This window comes from Anser cygnoides, chromosome 7 (genome assembly GCF_040182565.1).
Source record: "Anser cygnoides isolate HZ-2024a breed goose chromosome 7, Taihu_goose_T2T_genome, whole genome shotgun sequence".
In the NCBI taxonomy this organism is placed as follows: domain Eukaryota; kingdom Metazoa; phylum Chordata; class Aves; order Anseriformes; family Anatidae; genus Anser; species Anser cygnoides.
In genome coordinates, this window is record NC_089879.1 from 36,389,486 (window position 1) to 36,410,899 (window position 21,414).

The 21,414-nt window shown below is 47.8% G+C and overlaps 2 protein-coding genes across 2 annotated transcripts in view; one reads left to right on the top strand and one right to left on the bottom strand.

Moving 5' to 3' along the window:
- LRMDA (leucine rich melanocyte differentiation associated) overlaps positions 1 to 18,242 on the bottom strand; it is a 712,994-nt gene extending 694,752 nt beyond the window's left edge. Inside the window, exon 1 of the mRNA XM_067000856.1 lies at positions 17,684 to 18,242. The gene's annotated coding sequence lies outside the window, so the exon portion shown is untranslated. The remainder of the gene's footprint in view (positions 1 to 17,683) is intronic.
- Positions 1,395 to 5,651, top strand: ZNF503 (zinc finger protein 503). Its single transcript, XM_048059980.2, has 2 exons — positions 1,395 to 1,805; positions 2,882 to 5,651. Exons 1-2 carry the CDS (start codon positions 1,488 to 1,490, stop codon positions 4,400 to 4,402), a joined length of 1,839 nt encoding a protein of 612 aa, XP_047915937.1. The 5' UTR covers positions 1,395 to 1,487; the 3' UTR covers positions 4,403 to 5,651.
- Positions 18,243 to 21,414: the final 3,172 nt, after the last annotated feature.

Genomic DNA, 21,414 nt, shown 5'->3' on the forward strand with positions numbered 1-21,414 from the left:
GGACTTGGTTCAGCAGATATAAAGGCGAGAAAGTGGAAGTCCTTCCTCTCGCCCACCCCTTCCAGGATCAGCGCCTGTTCTGGTCGGAGTCCAGGTCAGGAATTGGACGCGACCCCTAAAGCACTTGCCTTGTTCTTCACTTGTCAAACGTGTTTTATCTCTAAGTGACCTTTTTGTTAATGTTGTAGATTGTGTGGGCCACCATGTCAGATCCGGAAACAAAAGTAAAAGATTGATTAACACATTATTCCTGTGGAAAAAAAAAAAAAAAAACGTTATGGGATGAGGGGATGGGGGGTACAGCGGGATGGAAAGTACAAAGGGAAAACAGACAGGCGGGCGGGGGCGCGGCGGCAGGGCTGCGGGCTCTGCTCGGGGCTGTGCCCGGAGCCCCGGCACGGCTCGGCCCGGCCTGCCGATGGTGCAGGGCCGCGGGCCGGTGGCGGCGGAGAAAGGGGAGCAGGAAGAGGAGGAGGAGGATTGGGGGGGGGGGCACGAAGCGGCGCGTGGAGCCCCCCCGCCCGCCGCCGCCGCAGCGCCTCGGCTCCCGCCCGCCGCGGGCGGCGCCGCGCAGGCCGCCCGGCGCTCTGCAGGTTCTCGGCCGCCGCGGCTCGCTCCTTGTCGGGCGGGAGGGGGCCGAAAGAGCCCCGCGCCCGGCCTCGGGGCCCGCAGGCGGCGGGGCCGTGCCGCGGGGTCGACAGCAGGGTGGAAGGTCGGGGGCCCGGGGCCCGGCGGAGCCCCTCGGTTGCCCCCCTCGGAGCCGTGCGGCCGCCCGCGCTGGCTGCGTAGGAAGGAAAAGGCTGGCGGCCGCTTGATGTGAAACAGAGAATTAACGCCCAGCCCGTCCCGGGAGCGAAAACAAGGAAGGAGGGGAGGGGAGAGGGAAGGCGGACGAGAAAGGGAAGGGAAAAGAAAAAAAAAAAAAGAGCGAGCGAGAGACCATTAAAAACAGCGCAAAAAAGCCCCAGAAAAGGGAACGTCACATCCCCTTGACCCTCCAATCACCTCGGGGTCCCATTTGATTGGAAGGCGGCAAAGGCTTTAATCTCCGGCTAATTCAGCTGCTTTTGAAGTGAGTTTCTCCGCCAGATCCCGGGCTGGATGGGCAGCGGCTCGCAGCGCAGCTGAGCGGCGGAGCCCAGCGCCCGGCCCCGCTCAGCCCCGCCGAGGGCAGCCCGCAGCGGCCCCGGGGCACGGCGGCACACGCTCGCAGCCCCCCCCGCCTCCGGCGCAGCCCACGGATTACTCGGCTTTTTTTTTTTTTTTTTTTCCCTCCTTTCCTCCTCTTTCTCTCCGGCCAGCTCCCCCTCGCCCCCCCGCTCCCCACCCACGCCCTCCCCGCCGGAGCGAGCCGCAGGACGTTTTATGGTTGTTTTCCCGCTCGGGGGGCGTGCGGCTTTTTTCCCTCCCCGCCCGCAGAAGGCGAGCGAGCCTTTCCGAGTGCGAGCGGCGCGACTTGCCCCAGTTTTCATGCGAGGTTTTGGGTCATGATCACATCGCCCTCGCTTTCTGCTCCGAGAAGTAGTAGTAAGCGCAGCAGCAGCCTCAGCGAGCCCGGAGGCAGCCCCCGCCGCAGCCGCAGCGCCGCCGACCTCGCCGGGCCGCCCGGGCACGCTGGGAATAGCGGCAGCAGCAGCAGCGCCGCCGCCAAGCCCGGCTTCCACGCCGTGCCCCCCTCGGACCCGCTACGCCAAGCTAACCGCCTTCCCATCAAAGTCCTGAAAATGCTCACGGCGCGGACTGGACACATTTTACACCCCGAGTACCTGCAGCCTTTACCCTCCACGCCCGTCAGCCCCATCGAGGTAAGGAGCCGGGAGCCGTCCCTGTCCCCCCCCCCCCCAGCCTGCCCCTGCCCGGGCGCTCGCCGTGCATGGCGCCCGCTCCAGCCAGCCGCCCTGCCGCTCGCCTCCGCTTCGAGACGCGCTCCCACCAGGAAACGGGCTCCTTCTGGCCGAGCGCTAGCGCCGGGAGCCGCTCCTGTTTATTGTTCCCATGTTTGCTGGGCTCGTTCGCGAGGCCTTTTAAAATAAACTTCCTATTTTTCTCTTTTTGTCTTTTTCCCCTCCTTTTTTTTTTTTTTTTTGAGAGAGAGAGAGAGGAGGGTCGAGTGGAAGGAAACGACCCGCTCTGGGGTCACGATCCGGCCACGGAACCCAGCGGCGCTCGGAGCAGCGACCAAGCGGGCTTCTGCACGGAGAGTTTGGGGCGGGGGGGTGCGGAGAGGGACAGGCTGAAGCGCGGCTGCGGCAGGCCGGCCGTTTCGGCTCCCCAGCCCTACGTGCCTTCGGACTTGGGGGGCCCTTTTCTCCGGTGTCGGTCCCCCTCCGCGTACCTCACTGTGTTAGGGACCGAAACTCGGAACCGAGGTGGGGGTGGGAAGGGTGTGTCCGTGGGAATGAATGATTTCATCGGTGTCTCTGCGGAGCGAAGGCGCTGCTCGCCCCTGGAGCCCGGCTCTTCGGGCTCTGTTTATAAATAGTGTCAGCAGTCAGGGCGCAGAAATGCTGCAGCCGCTCGAGTTCCCGGCCGGCTTCGTGCGTCTGCCCGCCCGGCGCGATGGGGAGCCGAAGGGCGAAGCTCGGCGCTGCCCGGGCCGCTGCCCCCATGCCCGAGGCGGCCGCGCTGGGCTCGCCCGGCTCCGAAAAGCCCTAGCCCTCTTTAAAGGCTTTGTGGAAAATGGTGCATGCAGGGGAGGGTGCTGTCAGGGTGATGAATGCGCACGAAATTGTTCATCGCTTCCAGGCTGTCCCCTGCAAAACGTGCGGGACGAGTGTCCTAGGTACGCTCCGGGTTTTTGCTTTTTTGTTTGTGTTTTTCCCCCTCCGTAGAACCCCCCATTAAACCTCTGTCTTTATGTGCGCCCTTCTGATTTCTGCAGCTGGATGCGAAGAAGAGTCCCCTGGCCCTTTTGGCACAAACTTGCTCGCAGATAGGGAAGCCGGACCCGTCCCCTTCCTCCAAACTCTCGTCGGTCACCTCCAATGGCTCCGGAGGCGACAAGGACTCCAAGTCGGGCCCCTTGAAGCTCAGCGACATCGGCGTGGAGGACAAGTCGAGCTTCAAGCCCTACTCCAAGCCGGGCGCCGAGAAGAAGGAACCGGGGGCGACGGGCTGCGCGGGCGTCCCCGCTGCGGGGGTCGCGGCCGGGGAGAAGTCGGGATTCCGGGTGCCGAGCGCCACCTGCCAGCCGTTCACCCCAAGGACAGGCAGCCCCAACTCCAGCGCCTCCGCCTGCTCGCCGGGGCTGCTGCCGGCCGAGGGCAAAGGCGGGGAGGACAAGAAGGACTCGGAGGGCTGCGGAAAGAGCGGCAGCTCCGGCTCGGAGGGAGGCCCGGGCACCACCAGCATCAGCCACAACAGGATTAGCGTGAGCTGTGCCGGGATTAACGTGGAGGTCAACCAGCACCAGGAGAGCACGCCGGGCTCCAAGCCCATCGCCTCGGACTCCGCCTCCTCCTGCAGCAGCACCACCGCCACCTCCTCCACCTCCGTCCTGGGCTCCGGACTCGTAGCCCCCGTCTCCCCCTACAAGCCGGGCCAGACCGTCTTCCCCCTGCCCCCGGCGGGCATGAGCTACCCGGGGACGCTGGCTGGAGCCTACGCCGGCTACCCGCCGCAGTTCCTGCCGCACGGAGTGGCGCTGGACCCCACCAAATCCTCCAGCCTGGTGGGGGCCCAACTGGCCGCCGCCAGCAGCCTGGGCTGCAGCAAGCCGGCGGGGTCGAGCCCTCTGGCGGGCGCGTCGCCGCCGTCGGTGATGACGGCCAGCCTGTGCCGAGACCCCTACTGCCTGAGCTACCACTGCGCCAGCCACCTGGCCGGCGCCGCCGGCGCCTCCTGCGCCCACGACCAGGCCCTGAAGTCCGGATACCCCCTCGTGTACCCCACGCACCCCTTGCACAGCGTCCACTCCTCGCTGACCGGCGCCACGCCGCCCTCGCTGGCCGGCCACCCTTTGTACCCCTACGGCTTCATGCTCCCCAACGACCCCCAGCCGCACATCTGCAACTGGGTGTCGGCCAACGGACCCTGCGACAAGCGCTTCGCCACCTCGGAGGAGCTGCTTAGCCACTTGCGGACCCATACTGCCTTCCCGGGCACCGATAAACTCCTCTCCAGCTACCCCAGCTCCTCCTCGCTGGCCAGCGCGGCGGCCGCGGCCATGGCGTGCCACATGCACATCCCCACGACGGGCGCCCCGGGCAGCCCGGGCACGCTGGCGCTGCGCAGCCCGCATCACGCGCTGGGACTCGGCAGCCGCTACCACCCCTACTCCAAGAGCCCGCTGCCCACCCCCGGTGCCCCCGTGCCCGTGCCCGCCGCCACGGGACCCTACTACTCCCCTTACGCACTCTACGGGCAGAGACTCACCACAGCCTCGGCGCTAGGCTACCAGTGAGCACAGGCGGGGGGGCTCCGGCGCAGCCCGGGGCCTGGTGGGGAGGGAAGGGAGCCCTCCGAAACTTTATAAAAGTTGGAAAGGAAAAAATAAAAAAATATTAAAATCGGACTTTTTATAAAATAGTGTTCATTTGAGGACTGGATCCATGAGCACTGTATTTATTTATGTTAGCTTCAAGCGGGACAACGACTCATAAAGTGCATTACTTAACTGAGCTCAATAGGTAAAAGTGGAACACCCATTGTAGAATATAAATAAAAAGATAGAGGTCTTCTCTTTAATGTTACTTTAAAATTGCTATGATTGTATTGTACGTTCTTATTTAATGTCTCATTGAAACAAAAAATTTACATGCATGTTTGTTACTAAAAAACAACCCGCAATTTGTCAGTTATAATTTCAAATTGCAATTATTTTTAAGGTGTATACCCTTGAAAGAGAATTGGTATTTTTTTGTATGTATTCTGGAAGAAAAACAAAAACAATTCTATTCCAAAAACCTCATTTGCCTTATTTTGTTCTTTAAAAGGAACATAACTATTTTTAATTTTTAAGTCCACCCTGTAAAAAGGGTTAAGGTTTACGTCATGTACTAAAATAGACAATGTATTGCTTTAAAGATTAAAATTCCGTATATTTGATGTATTAAAAGGTTTTACTTTTTTTTTTTTTTAATACGCTTTGATTCTGTTATAAACCCGAGTAGGTCTTGGATGGAGGCGATTGCTAATTTCTCCTTAAGCGTTTATTCAATTTTAATTAAAATTAAAAAAAAAAAAAGTTTTTTTTATTGTAACCCCAGGGCTCTTTTTTTTTAAAAAAAAAAATCATGTTTTTTTTTTCCCTCCACTTTACTTCAGTAGAATTCATAGGCACGAAATAAGAAAACTAAGAATCGTTTACATCTCTTTCACTTTCCTGAGGAAAAATAACTTAAAAAAATTACTGTGAAAACCGTTTTCTTTTTAAACTGGGTTTCAATTAAAAGACTTCGTTCTTTCTTTAGGAAGAAAACCGGGGAAGGCAGGACTTACTTGTAAAAGAGTAAGAAGATTATCTGAAAGCTTTTTACAGTGTAATGCGTAACCATTCATCTCCTTTTCTAAATGAGAAGTTCAGAAGTAATTGGGGAAGCGCTACTTGATCTCATCCAGTTATTTTCAATTTCTTTCTTCAGTTCCTACCGCAGCACAAATGATCATCAAGTTTTTATTTTTTTTAAATAAAAAACCGGACGCTCTGAGAACTCCTTTTCTTTTTAAAAGGAAGGGACGGGGAGGAAAAAGACCACAACCAACCAAACAAAAAGAAGCCCGTCCGCTACTCAGCCCGAGTTTGCTCTCTCCCGAAGCGCAGTGCCAAACTCGACGTGATGCCGAGAGCGGCTGCCCCTGCCCGTGCCGCCTCCCTGCCTCCCAGCTCGGGCTTCCCGGGGCCCGCGCCCGGTTCCGGCTCCAGCTCGTCGGCCCGCGCCCAGGTAGGAGCAGGGGGCTGCGCCGCGGAAGCCCGAGCCGCCGCCGCAACCGCGGGGAGAGCGCTTGCGGCCGTGGGAAGCGGAAGAGCCGCGCTCCGCCGCCCGCCGGGCGCTTGCCGGGAGAGGCGCAAGCGGAACGGGCAGCCCCGGCCCCACAGCCCGGCCGGCCCCACAGCCCCACGGCCCGGCCGGCCCCGGCCCCACAGCCCGGGGGAGCGGCTGCAAGCGGCGCCGTGCCGTGACAAAGGCCGGCGCTTTCTCCCGCGCTCTGGAGCACCCACAGGGTAATTACTGTTCAAAGTTTCCCGTGGTGCCCAGATGCTAATTAGCCTAATACATTTACTCCCGATAATTAGTGGAAGTTAGCGGTAATGTGCAAAGCAGAGAAAAGCGGGCGGCTAATGAAGCTCCAGCGCCCGCCCAGCCGTCCCGGCACGGAGCTGGGCCGGCGGTGCTCGGCTGTTCCGCGGCTCTTCTGGGACGCGGATCCGTAACGGGCACGGGAACTGCTTTAACCAAATGCCTCTTTTTTCCCCTTACATGGGAAAAAGACCGGTGCGCGGCTCTGCCTTAGGGAATGTAAATGGAGCTCTCGCCGTGAACTGTTGAGCTTGGGGAAGGGAGGGGAGGGCAGCGCTGCGACCCGCGCCAGGCAAACTTTGGCGACCAAGTAGGACACGGCCCCGAGCACAGCCAGCTCCGGGGAGCGGGGCTCTGCGGCCCGGGGAGGTGCCGGCGGCGGAGGGGCCGACCAGCGAGCCGGGGCAGCGGGAAGGGCCCGGCCTGCGCGCCGCTGCTCGCCCCCGCCGCTCGCCCCCGCGGCCGCAGCCCCAGCGGCGCGCCCGCCCCGCTGTGGGGCTCCGAGCGCCCTTCGCTGGGGGAAAATCGCGTCCCAGGCTGCGGCTGGGAGAGCGAGCGCGGCTAAAAAGCACCGTAGCCACACAGGCGCACTGCTTCCATGCGCGTTTTACGGTTACAGCTTTCTACCAGATGCACCTCCGTCTTGTCTAGCTGAAATCCATCAGCCGTCAGGTGTGGCGGGTCTCGCTGAAACAGACAGCGAGGGAGATCTCTGCGTGCTGGAGCCCTGATCGCAGTTTTGTGCATTTCGGCTCTGGAAAGTTGTACGCGAGGATTTCTGATGCGAGTGCTAAAAAGAACACTTAGCATTATTACTGCTGATTTGCTCAGGTACTGTCACCGACATAAATGAAAAATTAAGAGAGCTTATTTTACATGTAGCATGGTGGTGGTAAGGAGGTCTCTCTTCCAGGCTTGTTAAATATTTGACCTGGCAAGTGTCACGTAGTATTTTTATATTAATCTAGGAAATTTGCTATTTTTTCTAATAGAGATTGACTTATGGACGCTAATGTTTTTAGGTAAAAGGGTTGCATTTGTTATTTTATTCCCCCGTTCTTACTAGCTGGATGGGTTGTGGAGTTGACAGAAGCCGCTGGTCCATGCCATCGAACTAAAATAATTTCACAGTGAAAAACCAGCTCGAGAGGACAAGCAACAGAAGGGCAAAACCCATCAAAACCCCAAATTCAGATCAATCTGACCAGTCAGGCATACATTAGTTTAAATTAAACAGTTTCATCCTTCTCACAAATCTTTTCTGAACATTAAAGATAAACTCATGTAATATTTAAATCAACTCTTGTCAGATGCTAAGTGCAACTGAAGAATCAAAAAAAAATTAATGAATTTCCATCCGCTCTCAAAGGCTTACTCTGGATGCCACTTCGACAAAATACTTCTGATAAGCAACGCTTAGAAAAGAAGGGTTCTGTTTATCTTATCTATGGGGAAATGTAATTAAGCTAGTTTTATGAAACAATAAAACACCAGACTCCACAGACAGCAAAGGAGCTTCTGCAATATATCCGAGCCTATATGGGCATATGTAGCTTGGCTTACACGCGCAAGGCGATACCAAACACATACATACATGTTTGTTTCCCTGATTTCAGAGTGCAAAACGTACGCTGGAGCTAAAATACAGGGGTGCCTTTATGACGGAAAGATTTTACTCAGCGATAGGAGGCTCCATTTTCTAAGACTGGAAAGTTACTCACTGCCCATCCCCTGCCTTCGAAACTACCCTTGGTACAGCAAGCAAGGTACACGCAGTGCGAGGACTGGATCTGACGCCCTTCTCTTTACTCTGAGTTTTTTCCTGAACTGTCCACATCTGCACTCGAAATCACCCAGCAAGTGGAGTCCTGAAAGGCCCAAGCTTTCTGAAACGAAAGTAAATGTGCATTCCTGTTCTGCAAAAACGTAGATCTTCATAGAACTTCAGTCTTTCATATTTAGAAAGGACGGAGAGAAATATTGCCTTTCTTTAACACCACTGGCTTTCACTCCAGGCACTTAGTAGAGCACCGCTCAGTATCCCCTCCTCACTCCCCCCTCCCCCCCCCAAACAAAAAAAAAAAGAGAGAATCTAAAGTTGGAAAACTGCTGGAGGCACCACCATCAAATCGCCTTTCCATCCAGATTTTGAGGAGCATTTCAGACCTTCCTAGCCCGTCACCCCACGATCCCCTCTGCGCCCCGCGGGGCAGCCCGCACCACTTCGCGAGCAGACCTGCGGCAGGCAAACGCTCGTTCGTGACCGGAGGTGTCTAATCCCTGCTAAGTCTCTCTCGCAGCTCACTCCGAGGGAGTTCGGGGCACATTGCCTTTTTTTTTTTTTTTTTTTTTTTTTAATGCAAAATGTTGCGAAGAAGTAGAAAGGTGTCAAAAGAAAAAAGACGGACCCTGAAACCGTATGCTCTCACCTCTTTGGAGGTGGACTGCTTTGGCAGCAGAGACAGGACTGAAATTCGAGCAGATTATACATTTGGATCTGTGCATAAACACGAAGAGACTGGCTTGATGCTGGGTATTTCTCCATCAAGATCAACCAGGTGCTGCTGCGAGACTCCCACCTCTGGCCGCTCGCTGTGTGCGTGTGTGTACGCACAGCGCCGCACGGACTTTGTTCTCTCTTCACGTCTGAAACTCATCAACCGCTCTCCCCTCCCAGCCACCCCGTCCCCTCTGTGAAAAAAGTAAATCCGTTCAGGCTTTTAATATTGTAAGAAGCCTTGTGTGTATTTTTTTTTAAATCTTCAAATGAATTAAAGACAACCTGACAATGCTGTCATCTGTCTTCAACGTCACATCAAGGCAAGAAATAATGATAACAGAGCAGCAGAAAGACGCCCACTGAAACCTGGAGGATATATATACACATATACACACACATATATGTATGACTCGAAAGAGTTTGAAAGAACGAAATTAGATTACCGTTCTTAGTCTACCGCGGTAAGACCGTCTAACGTTTTATTTTTTAGCAACCACTCTGTATTTCCCGGTTTATTTGCGAGGAGGATCCGAAACCCTTGTGGGAAGGGGTCGGAGAGCGAGCAGGCACCTCTCTCGCTCCGAAACCACAGCGGTCCACGCACAGCACCCGGCCACCCTCTCCCCCGCCGCGGCTGCGGGTTCTTGCCCTTGCTCGGGGCCGCCGCCCGGAGTGGAGCCTGCCTGGCGAGGACCCCAACCCGGAGCCGGCTTCCCTTTGTCTGCGGGGCCCGGGCAGGCTCGGCGCGGCCCGGGGCCGGGCTCCCGCCCGCCAGGCGGCGCTGCCGGGCCCCGCGGCGGGGGCAGCGCAGGGGCAGCAGCGGCCCCGAGCCGCGGAGGGCGCCGGGCTCGGCCGGCGGGCGGCGGCGCGGACCTCCGGGACCCGGGCACAGCCCCATGGGCAGAGCCCCCGGGCCTGGGCCCGGCCGCAGCCTCAGCCCCGGGCCGATAACATCGCCTAGTGCGGGGCAGGAGGAGCCGCCGAGCTCAGCCGCGGGGAAGCAGCGCGGCGTGAATGGATTTCGCGAGATATACATAGATAGGGCGGCCTAAAGAAAAAGCGTGGTGCTGGTGCTGTTGCTTTTCTTTACTTTTTTTTTTTTTTATTATTTTATTTTCCTTTTTAAATCACTCTTGTAATCTCATTCAGTCTGAAGGGTAAATAAATTGCAGTTGTATGAAAAACAATTGGTGCTACATGTGTTCATAACAGATGGGATCTTATCACAGTTTAACTGTAATAAATTCTGACTTCTGGAAATTGTAATCTTTACTCCATGTTAGATGTTGTCTCGCTCCTACTGTAATAATAGCGCTGCAAACTTCTGAGAGCAAGAAAAAGTTTTCAGTGCTCGGCGTACTCAGCAGCCAGCGCATCCTCCTGCAGCCTCTTCCCCTTGGAGGCTCTTGGGAAGTTTTGGTGAAACACGTTTGAAAAAAATCCAGAGGAAGAGAAAACTGGCGCCCATGGAGGCAAACAGCTCATCCTTCCCTCGGTGGGCACCGTTATTTACTGAGGCCAGTGATAATGGTCCTTAAAATACATGCAACAAAGCTAAGAGTGAGCTCCCTGTGTGGAGAAGCCCTGGCAAATGACAGATCACGCTTCGCTCTGCGAGCGGAGAAAATGTCAGAAGAAACCCAGCTCCCGAGGAAACCGAGACCAAACTTTAGATTAATCCCCCTGCGCTTCACATCACAAAATTACAATATAAATTTGAATAACCACTGAAAGAATAAAATTATAACAATAAATTGCTAAAATTCACTGAGGCTGCGGGACTAATTATTTTCCCCATCTCGGCTTCCCATTGCTGTTTATCAAGTCGCAGGATAAATGCTTGTAAATCCATTACATTTCCATAAATCCTTTCGCCGCTTTCTTTTTGGCCAATGCTTTTGCAACATTAATTGATTTTATTGCACTTTCTGAAGTCACTGTATATTAAACTCAAGCAAGTTTGCTCCGAAAGCGCTGCTTTTTCCATCATCACATGAAACCCGTGAAAGGGAATTACTGAAGCTACCGCAGACTCTAGTCTCCTTCCCCCCCGCCCCCCCGCTGTGATCTTGATGGCAAATGTGAACTGCAAATTACAAGTTTCTAATAATCTACGCTGTTACAGAAAACAGCCCCTTTATCGCTGGTGAAAATTATTATGAATCCAAACAACACATTTTTCCCATTGTTTTTAAACGGGGAAAGGGGGTGGGGGGAGAAGAGGGGATGAAACGCTACCGGGCAGTCGAGATGGAACACTTAGTGAGTCATTAAGGTTGCTGGATGGACAGCAGTTCGAAGAGGATTTGCTATGTATAACCGCAAGTTTAATTCGATTTACAAGGACATGGGCTGCAGCTTCCTCAAACCCTCCCGCTTTGTCCCTGTCGCCTCAGGAAAGCAGGACCCAGCCAGCCTTAAACCGAGGGCTCATTTCGCACTTGGCACCAGCCAGCCCCCGGTGCCTCCTGCCACTGGGAGCCGCAGCGAGCAGGCAGGGCGCTGCCCCGTCCCTCCGGAGGAGCCGGCACCTCGAGGGGCCGGGGAGCCTCGGACCCCGGCTGGGGACAAACTGCTGCAGGCGACAGAGGCTCGGGGCGGGACAGCAGCACAGCCGGCAGCCTGCCCCTACCCCCCTCAGTCGCTCACAGGCGCTGCTGCCCGCCGGGGATAGGGGCACGGAGACACCCGGCTGGCTCCCGCCTGCGGTCACCCCGCTGCCCAGCCCCGCAGGAGCAGGCACCTGCAGGCTCCTAGCTTCTCCAAGAAAGGGGCCGGGTCAGGCAGCCCCGGTGTGAGGACATGCACGCTGTGGGAGTGACCCCACTCCTGACACCCTTTCAGCCAGCACAGAACTGCAGCTGCAATATGCTTCAGTCTCACTGAAGCTCGTAAGCTTAGCCCCAGGTTCGACTCTCTTTGGTGGAGACCTGCTCTCCTACCAGTACAGATCAACTGCTATCATCTGCTGCTTTTCTCCATCTGAAGGCAGAACACCACATATCAATTCCCAGATCTGAAAGATTCAAGCCCACAATTCTCTCTTCTTATTAGGCCTCCTAATCACTGGGCTATTCTAGTGTGGGAAAAACCTCCACCCCTTCTTTGAAGATGTTTCACTTTGCATAGAAATGCACTAGGCCAGGGAAAAGAGAAGGTAGGAACAAGACTAGTCTACTGGTTGTAGTGCTTGCCAAAGCCTGGAGCTCAGGTCTCCCAGTCAGCGCTCAGAAAGAGATTTAATCAGGTTCCCACCTAATTTATCTTCACCCAAGAAAACAAAACAAAAGCAAGCATTCTACAGAAAAGAGGTAACACTTTCAACATCCCCTTTGCAACCTAGATGGTAATTATAGAATTGGAAACGAGTTTACTCAGGCAGGACAGGAAAGGAATACAGAGCTATACCCACTAACTAGTTAGGTAAGCAACAGAATAGGGACCTACAAGTCACCTTTTTTTTTTTTTTTTTTTTAAGAAACCAAGAAGCCACTACTGCATGTCAAGTGATGACAGTAAGCTTTGCCTAAAAGGCCTTAGTAAAAAGAGCAAAATTTCTCACCACATGCACTGATTACACAGCAAAGTAAAACTGGTAACAAGGGTCTTGTACTAGAGCTGGCAGCACAAGGAGAAACGTTTCTCCTCTTGGGTCTGTATTTGTTACTTGGGCCCACCCCATAGGGAAGGACTGGTGACCATCCCATCTTAACACACTCATGCACACCCACTGCTGCTCATCCCTGCCAGCATCAGGCTCCCCAAGTCACCAACAGAAACAAAACCAGTTAAGAAACCATTAATTGCCCCTAGTGGTATTTTTCTCAGATTTCAATTAGAGATATATATATTTTTAAATAGTGTAGCCATTTTCTCTGACAGAACACTTCATCTTATGACTCCAGAACATTCACTTCTTTTTTGTCATCCTCCTCCCTACCCCCAGATTTCCCTCCCTTTGCAAGATTACAATTTCCTTAAATATATATTGCACCAGCAGGCTCTGGGAATGTGTTCCAGATAAAACAGATGAGTAGAAATAAGTTCTTTTTTAGAAGGATCAGCTGCTAAAGACATTCCAGTAGAGGTGTCAAACAGATTTTATGAAGAGAGCTAATCACATTTTTAATTATGGTCTTCATGCTGACATTACAGAGTTGGGGTGAAAAGCTATGCTTGATCAAAAGCAGATATCCTATTTACATCAATAGGTTTATAAAAAGATTGAGAATGGAATTTAGACCAGATGGATTTTTTTTTTCTAAGTTTATTAACTGTATCTTTTGGTTGAAAAACAAATGGCTGTTGATTTATCTACAAATCAGGTACTGACAAATTTTGAGAAAACTGGCTCCTAGGAGTGCCACAATCTTGTTCTAGAGTTAAATGAGTTGTGTAAGTGTTAGAGCAGGTCTTACCTCCTCAATAGACAGCACATTTTTTACACTATTTTAACTTAACCTGCTTCTACACTGTCTGAATTAGAAGGGTACAGTTCCCTACATGGAGATATTATCAGAAGTAAGAAAGAATACTGGTAAAGCCTGCTGTTACTGATAAATGCTACCAATAGAGGTTATCCCTATTAGAGAAGGTACTCGCGTACCATCATAGCTGCATATATACCAGATCACAGGTTAGGGAAAAAGCTAAATCACTGTAAGGAAGAAAATATTTACTTTGCTAACTAAAACAGTTAAACTTGTATAAACGTCATGTTCCACATGGTTAATTGTGCTTGCTGGTTAATGGGATTGTGTCACTTTACATTTATACTTTTAAGCTATTAAACATACACATACACTAAATTTAAAACCTGGTGTGAAATTCTGGTCAACCTGAAATCAAAAGTTTTCTAACAAGCCTAATGAAGTCAGGATTTCTCCTAGGATAAGAAAAAGTCCTAAAACTTTCTCATTTATATGGAATTAGAATTTGTATTAAATATGTGCAACACAGTTCTGTTTCATAGAAATTTGGGAAGGGGCTTAGGAGTGCCTTAGATGAAGCCCTGGGAATTTTGGTTTTACATCCGTGATGAGAAGGTTCAGATAAAATCTGGAGACCGTTCAAGGTGGATCAGAAGTAAACAGGTTAAAAAAAAAAAAAAAAAAAGGACCTTGAACACACACACAATCATGTGTAGATGTAAAACAGAACAAAGAAGTAGGTTTTGGCCATTGTATCACACGTGCAATCAACTATGAGCTGATGCCTCCCAAGGTAGCAAGAGTATGGAGAGTTTAATCATCACATCTGCCCAGTCACCTCTCAGCTTTACTCAAAAGATTGCTACATTTCAGCAATGGGTAAAATATGTGCATTTTCAGCTTGTATATATTATTTACACTGGGTAGACTTGTCCAGGCCTTCTTCCAAGAAAATTATGGAAAAATAATTTTAAAATTAACTAAAAAAATTAAAATCCTTTTAAAATCCTTTTAAAAAAAGGAAAAATTACAGGTTCTATATGTAAAAGAACAGCTTTTTTATGCAGAGCACTTCTGAAAATATTTACATCTGTTCTGATTGCAAATCATACTGAATGAAACTAACAATAGTTTAGTTATATAGCTCTGTATTTAGTTCAGTTTCTGTATGCACAGATACACAGACTCATTTACACACTAACTTGAGTACTAGCAGAATGGGGTGGTGAGTTTTACATCTTCATCTTGAAAACAATTATTGCATAACCATGTTATTTCATCATCTATTAAATGTTAAGCTCATTTGTGCAACATTATCCTAGTCTTGGTGTTGCAGACACTAAAGTGAGGACAGACATTTCTGTGAAGTCTCTTTTGATGTATTTTGTAATAGTTCAGTTCTGGAAAGAAATGAATTGTGAGCTTTAGAACAGATAAAAGGAAACTATGCTCTCCACACCCCCGTCACAAGCTCTCCTTAGGAATGTGAGTACATATAATTCTGGAAGTGTAATAATCATCATCTTGCTCATTACCTGGGACCTCCAGGGCTAAATTACAAACCTTTACACCTCAAGTTAAATACCCTAGAAAGCAGCTGTAGCACACTCATATCCGCTGCTGGCCAGACGCAGACAGAGTGGGAGGCATAGTGCAGTGAACAGTGGGCTACATATGCATACTTACTCAAAAGCAAGTTAAAGATTGGCTAGAGACTAATCCATTTTATAGGCTAAGAAATTGATTTTCAGAGGAGCTGAACTGCAGGTGCTCAATTCTCTTTTTTTTTTCTTAAAAAAAAAAAAAAGCTCAGCTTAACTCTAGTCATAGTATTAACAGGGTTCACTACAATATAGGAAAGCATGGGAAATATCTTAGATTCTGGCATTGCCTAAGTCAGGGTCCATTGTGTGCCATGTGTCAGCTATTTTTTTTTTTTCCTGGAGCTTGTAGCTGCAAATCTAGAGACAGAGTGGACTACAAATGCTACCCAGAGCAGCAACATCCAGTTATTTTTGGATGCAATGTTGAATGCACTTCATCAAATCCTCATCAAAACAAAAGAAAGGCAACAAGATGCTTTATGTTCTACTACTAAGTAATGAGAATATTAGAAATAAGCCAGTTGCAAAGTCAACTCTGGATCAAGTCAGACAAAACTGATTTACATTTATCAGAAGAACAAATAAAGTAGGTCTCTAACTAAAGGCTTCAATTTCAGAAGGGCAAACTCTTGTGTGGTCACATCAGCTGGACTGGGGAGCTAATAGATTGAGTACTGAGCAAAGGCTTAGCATTGCTTTATGTCAGGAGTGTTAAAATGGTCAAGAATCTTTATTCTAAATACCAGAGAAGAAAAAGAAACCCAGAATAAAGTATCCCAGGCCTAACTGGATGTACTATCACCTCAAGAAATGTATTACACGTAAACAAAAATAATATGTGAAAAAACCCTTTTCTTTGCTAATCAGTCCTTATCTAAGAAGCACGGAGGCGAAGCAAAGACTGCCAAAAGAGAATCTGTTCAGCTCCGCAAAGGATATTAAAATGGATGAAAATTATTTTTCAGTTACATAAATAAAATCAAAGAAAGAAAGGAATGCAGCAGAGATTAAGGATAATGCAGGCATGTTCCCAACCTCAAATTGATACATTGCATTAATTTAAAGAAGTGCAACACAGAGCATAGGGTGAAAGGTGAACAGCTAATAGGAATGATGTTAGAAAATGAAAATCAAGTGAAGTAGAAACAAAATCAAGTCTGTTAACTAGGCTTCTAGAGTTTAGAGCTGTAATCTCCACCCCAACTCTGAAAGTTCTAGAATGAGAAACCATAACAGTAGCAAGGACTTTCTACCAAACTTAATCAAAACAAAACTACCACAAAAAGAATGAACAGACTATTCCAAGAAGGGAAAAAGGAGGTCTGAGATTGGCATGCTTATCATTCTGACCCAGTAATAGACAAAATTTTGCAACGACTAATTGAAAGCAAGAAGGCACAGAAAAGAAGAATATTTTAAAAAATACAGTCTGGAATTATTCAAGTTGGATCACAACACACTAAGAGACTTTGATAAAAACAAAACAAATACCAAAACCCAACCCTAGCGTTCTGAGCTACAGCAGCATCATCAGTATCATTCCTCAGGATTAATAAGGCTCTCCTAAAATACAATCGGACTGTAGATCATTGGTGTAAGGCAGCTGGAGTAACTTCCAATAGAGACATGGAAAATTAATAGCACAGTGTAAAACACTGGGATGAGCTCACCTGAAATACCTCATAGAGTCCAGTCACCTGTATTCAGGAGACCAACTGAAACTAGTGTAGGTAGAGAAGAACTACTAGGAAGATCAGTGAAATGGAAAACCTATTTTATGAAATGAGATTAAACAAGTTTGATTTGTTTATTCTACTGTAACAAAAGCTGAGAGGACAGAATTGCTGTTTAAATGTGTTAGTTAAAAAGCTGAGAGGGGGGAAAAAAGGACTATTTGGAAGAGAATTTTGGCACAAGACCAAATGGATTTTAACTGGCCTCGAATAAACTAGGTTTGAAATTAGAAGATGGTTCTTAATCAACACAACACTGGTGATGAACTTTTTTGATGGTTGGTGCATGGCTTTTTTTTGTTTTAAAGCTTATAGTGGTAGCTCTTTTTTTTTTTTGACTCTAACCCAAGTCAATACCAATGACGAAAGGCTCACCAGCAATGCTGTAAAGCTCTCAAGTTTTTTTTTAACAGCTGTCCTCTGGGAACACTGGGATTAAAACACTCAACTGTTTTTAAAGTAGAGTACAACACATTTTGGAAGAGAATTACATAACCCAGTGACTGTGATGGGAAGGGAAGGACTCAGCAACCCAGCTAGCATCATCCCATCTTAGGGCCTTGCAGCGGAGGAGTTAGTAGACAGGCCCAAAACACAGCATAAATAATAGCTTTGTAATAGAAGGAACCTGAATGGTACTAATGGTTAGGCAAACAACAAACTAAAACAATATATTTCCTTCTAACACTTAATTTCCAACCCATTTTTTTTAAAGAAGCTAGAAATAAATCACAAACAACCAGTTAGAGCCAACCCCATTACAAATAAAAACTTCCTTCTGAAGAGAAATACCATCCTGACAAATTATTATTTTTCCTTTTGGAAAATAGATTATTAACAAAACTCACAAAACCTTAAGTAAAACAAGTGAACTTTCCTTTAAATGAAACACCATGCTGCAAGGTGAACATATAGTGAACATACTGAACAATCAGAAAGGCCATTTTGATATCAAACATAAAATCATCTGTTTTAAAGAAAAACAACACTTCATAAAGAAAGATCTCTTTTAAAAGCAAAGGGAATAACATTTGAACCAAACAAGACCTAGGTAGACAATCATTTGTGACAGGATTTTCCTCAACATACACTTTAAAAAGACGTTAAAGAAATTAACGTGACTACACAAGATCTTCTTCAGGAAAAATAAATAAAAAGTTACTTATTAGTCACTAACCTGCTTGAAACTCTCACAGGTGCTCCCTGACATTGACACGTGGGCTCCTCACACCAATGCTTAGCCTGTGACCGAAGTTCGGGGAGAGCGAAGAGCCAGGCATTTCAGCACCCAAGCCTCCATCTTCTGGGGAAACATAAAAGGGCACCTACATCCCTCTTCCCAGACAACAAGATACTGAGCTGCCTGCACCAAAATCTCACAGCAGCCCTTCTTCTCCTTTTAAAGAAGAGCCAAATGTGACAAGAGTCAATACTTCCCAGGTGAGCAACTTGAATCACACAGTTTCTCTTAACTAGTGTTACTCAACGGCCCACACTGTGGATGGATTCTATGGTCTAGCAGATTTCTGTGAGGTGGCTGTAAAGCCTGGGAGATAGCTTCAGTGGCTGTGCTCAGGTATTTTACACCTCGGCCTGGGTTTCCTCTCCACAGAAACTTGGGAGTGGGACACACAAATCCCCCCCAGCAGGCATGTCTGGCTCCATGCATGGGTTCAGGGCCGCAGTGCTGAGGTGTTGTGCCGCCTCGCCTGTGGGGAAGGCACTGGGGAACCTTCCAGAACCCTCAGAGGGTCCCAGCTGCCCCAGGGGCCTGTCAGCCCTGTGAAGGCCTCCACAAACAGTGCCTGTAGCTGCAGCAGTTGCACCAGCTTTGCTCTTACACACAAGGAAGAAAGGAACGGGCATTTTATATTCTGAGTCAAGGTGCTGTTGATATGACAACCCTGAGGAAAACTCCATGTATAAGCATATCACGTGCTGTACGTCCCCTTGCTCCAGTTAGCTGAGGCAGGTGAGGGAAGAGTGGTTTGGATTGTGCCGGTTCTGAACATCCCAGAGCTGCAAAGGAGAGGCCTTAGGCCATTAGGAACGGTCTTTTCCCAGGCAGCTTTACCTTGAGTACTGGGCAGCTCATGATCTCTGAAATCTATACCGAGCTTGTGCAAGCAGAGTGACACAAATATAGATTGCATCATTCCTAAATATACCTTTATTTTATTGCAACATAGATTAGAATAACCAATGATGGGTAAGGCTGATGATACATATTTAAAGAACAAAAACGTATCTGAAATGAAGGAATTACCTTCTTCACTGATCCTATTTTGTAAATTTTGAATGACCTCGCAGGCAAGAAAACCAATTGGTCTCGTGCTTGCACATTTCTGAAAATCTTTACCACTGAATGTTTGTATAATGCCTGGTATCTGTAGTCTGTTGTGACAGGGATATGGACTCATGCCCATGGCATGGAAATAGTAAATGTGATAATAGTACTGACCTCTTCATTAAACCCTGTTTGGGGACTAAATTTGTAACTGCAGTAGGAAAAAAGCCAGATCGATCTTCATGGGCTCTTCAAGAATTGTTCTCTGACAACTTGCCAAGGCAAGTTCATGTTAAACGTGCCAGAACCCCCAGCACCACCTAATTTCTTATGGACAAGAAAGTAGCCATTTAGTGGCTGGCAACTTTTAGGCACAACTGAATTAAAAGATATACTTGATTATTCAGAAAAAAAAAAAAAAAAGATACTAATCAGGCCACCCAGTCTGTAATTGCTAAACACTGTACTGGAAAAGAATATTAAAGGCTGTGTGTGTGTGTACAAAAACTACACAACGTAGAACATGAATGATTTGAACTACATATTAATGGTTCCTACTGATATTTTAAATCATGGGAACAGGTTTCAGTTGCGTACGTTTATTAATCTTATGTCTCCCTTTAAATGTATAGCTTGCTGTTTTACTTTTTTAAAAAATAACCACAGCTAAAAGCAGTAACAGGGATAAATAATAGAAATGTAACAGTAGAAGTTCCAGGGTTTGGACATTAATGTTTTTTTAAGGCTTTCAGACAGCACTCGTGACAGGACAAATACCAGTGACAAACACAAATACTTAGACTAGGCAAAGAAATGAAAACCTTTATGTTTAAAAGGACTAACTCTTTTAAATGAGGAAAAATGAACTAGTGCAAAGATTTTTCTTATTTTTCCAAAAGAAAAACAAGTTTGTTCTCCTCTTATGAACTTCTATTTCAAGTTGGTGTAACATTGTCACATTCAAACTCTCCCTCATGGCTATTCAGCAAACAAAGGAAGAAAAGGTTTTTCCTTCTTTCCATAGAACTTATTAGTTTGCTAATGACATTGAATGCAACATATGAAGGATATGAAGTTCATAAAGTCTCCAAAGAACATGAGAAATAACAGGTTCATAAAGGTGGGGGGATTGTAAGATCTATGCTTATTCCTAAAACAAAGGCGACCTTTTCAGATCTGTCAGCTGCATTTAGCAACAGATTTCCTGTAAATGCAAGCAGTGATAGACTGATGATTTATCTATGTACAGAGTTGCACCGATTTGACTGAAGGCTTGACTGCGCATAGAATTATTCAGGAATAAAAGCATCATTCTTACTGAATAACTTCTTGCGCAGACATGCTTGTTCTGGAATACAAACCAGAGTAAGGTAATCATGTTATACGATAAGCCTCTATATGTAGAATATTTATACAGGGGTGTTACCTTTGAATTCCCACCATGACTCAACCTAAAATCATTTTCCAGCACAGATTTATTTTAAATAACTATTTAAAAAAAACAATCTTTATTCAAAATTGTGGGAATTCCTTCAATTGAAAACAGATTTTAAATACATGAAATCACCACAGATTTCTTAGACTTTCCTTACAGATTTCTCTTAACCCAGATTCTTACCTGAGCTCAGTCTGGATTTACGTGCGGCTTGAATCCATGTCCTCTCATTCTGGGGACATATTGACTTGATGGTCTTCCAGTATCAGGTCCACACTTCCCAAGTGTGAAGATTTTGGGCCCTTCTGTTTTTTATTCCCACATTCGTTCTCTGTGTTAGACATTGCTTCTTACAGCTGGCTGTGCATCAACAGTTGCTGGTCAGATGTCTCTATAAACTGATTGTCGGATGGAAGATCACATGCGAGTTCTGATCACGTTCTGGTGTGAGTAAAGAAGAGAGTGTAATTTTGGGAGGGACATGCACAACTGTACTCTGTATGAAAGCTTGTGCAAAAAACAGCAAAGAGCAAATGATTAGCCTTTGGCGTGAAATAACTAAAAATTTCAGCATCAAATCCTGCATAATGAAGATGCCAAAACAGTTCTAAAAATGATCTACTTCCTTCCTCTCTTAAAAGGATGTTCTAAGAATGTTCTACCTTCTTCGTCACTTCATAATCAGCACAGAGTTTGCAGTCTCACAAGGAAAGTCTTTAATACAGCACAATGTGAGCCTTAAGACATAAAAGAAATGTTCAGAGGCAGTACTATAGGAGAGACATGAGAACATACTTCTTCATGCACTTTCAGTATATAACTCCATATTACTGTTATAATCTTAAATATAGTTTTACTATTTCTAGCTTTATGGCATTGTCTATGATGTATCACAGTGGATTAAGTTAAGGATTAAATTAAGAAATTATTTTGCCACAATTGTAGTGGGCATCTGGTCTCTCCCTTTTCAGAAGGGGGAAATAAAGATGTGGTTAGTAAAATATGGACATAATTTTAATTTTTCTCCACTGCTAGTTGTTAATGCTTGAGAAAATTTTTAACTGGAAAAACCCAAGACAGCTGGAGATCCTGTGCAGGTCAAGCATGGCCTGTTCTGTAGAGTTCCCTCCTATAACTAATCTGCTAAGCAGACAGCAGGAATGGAAAATCCTTTTAGTATAGGTGC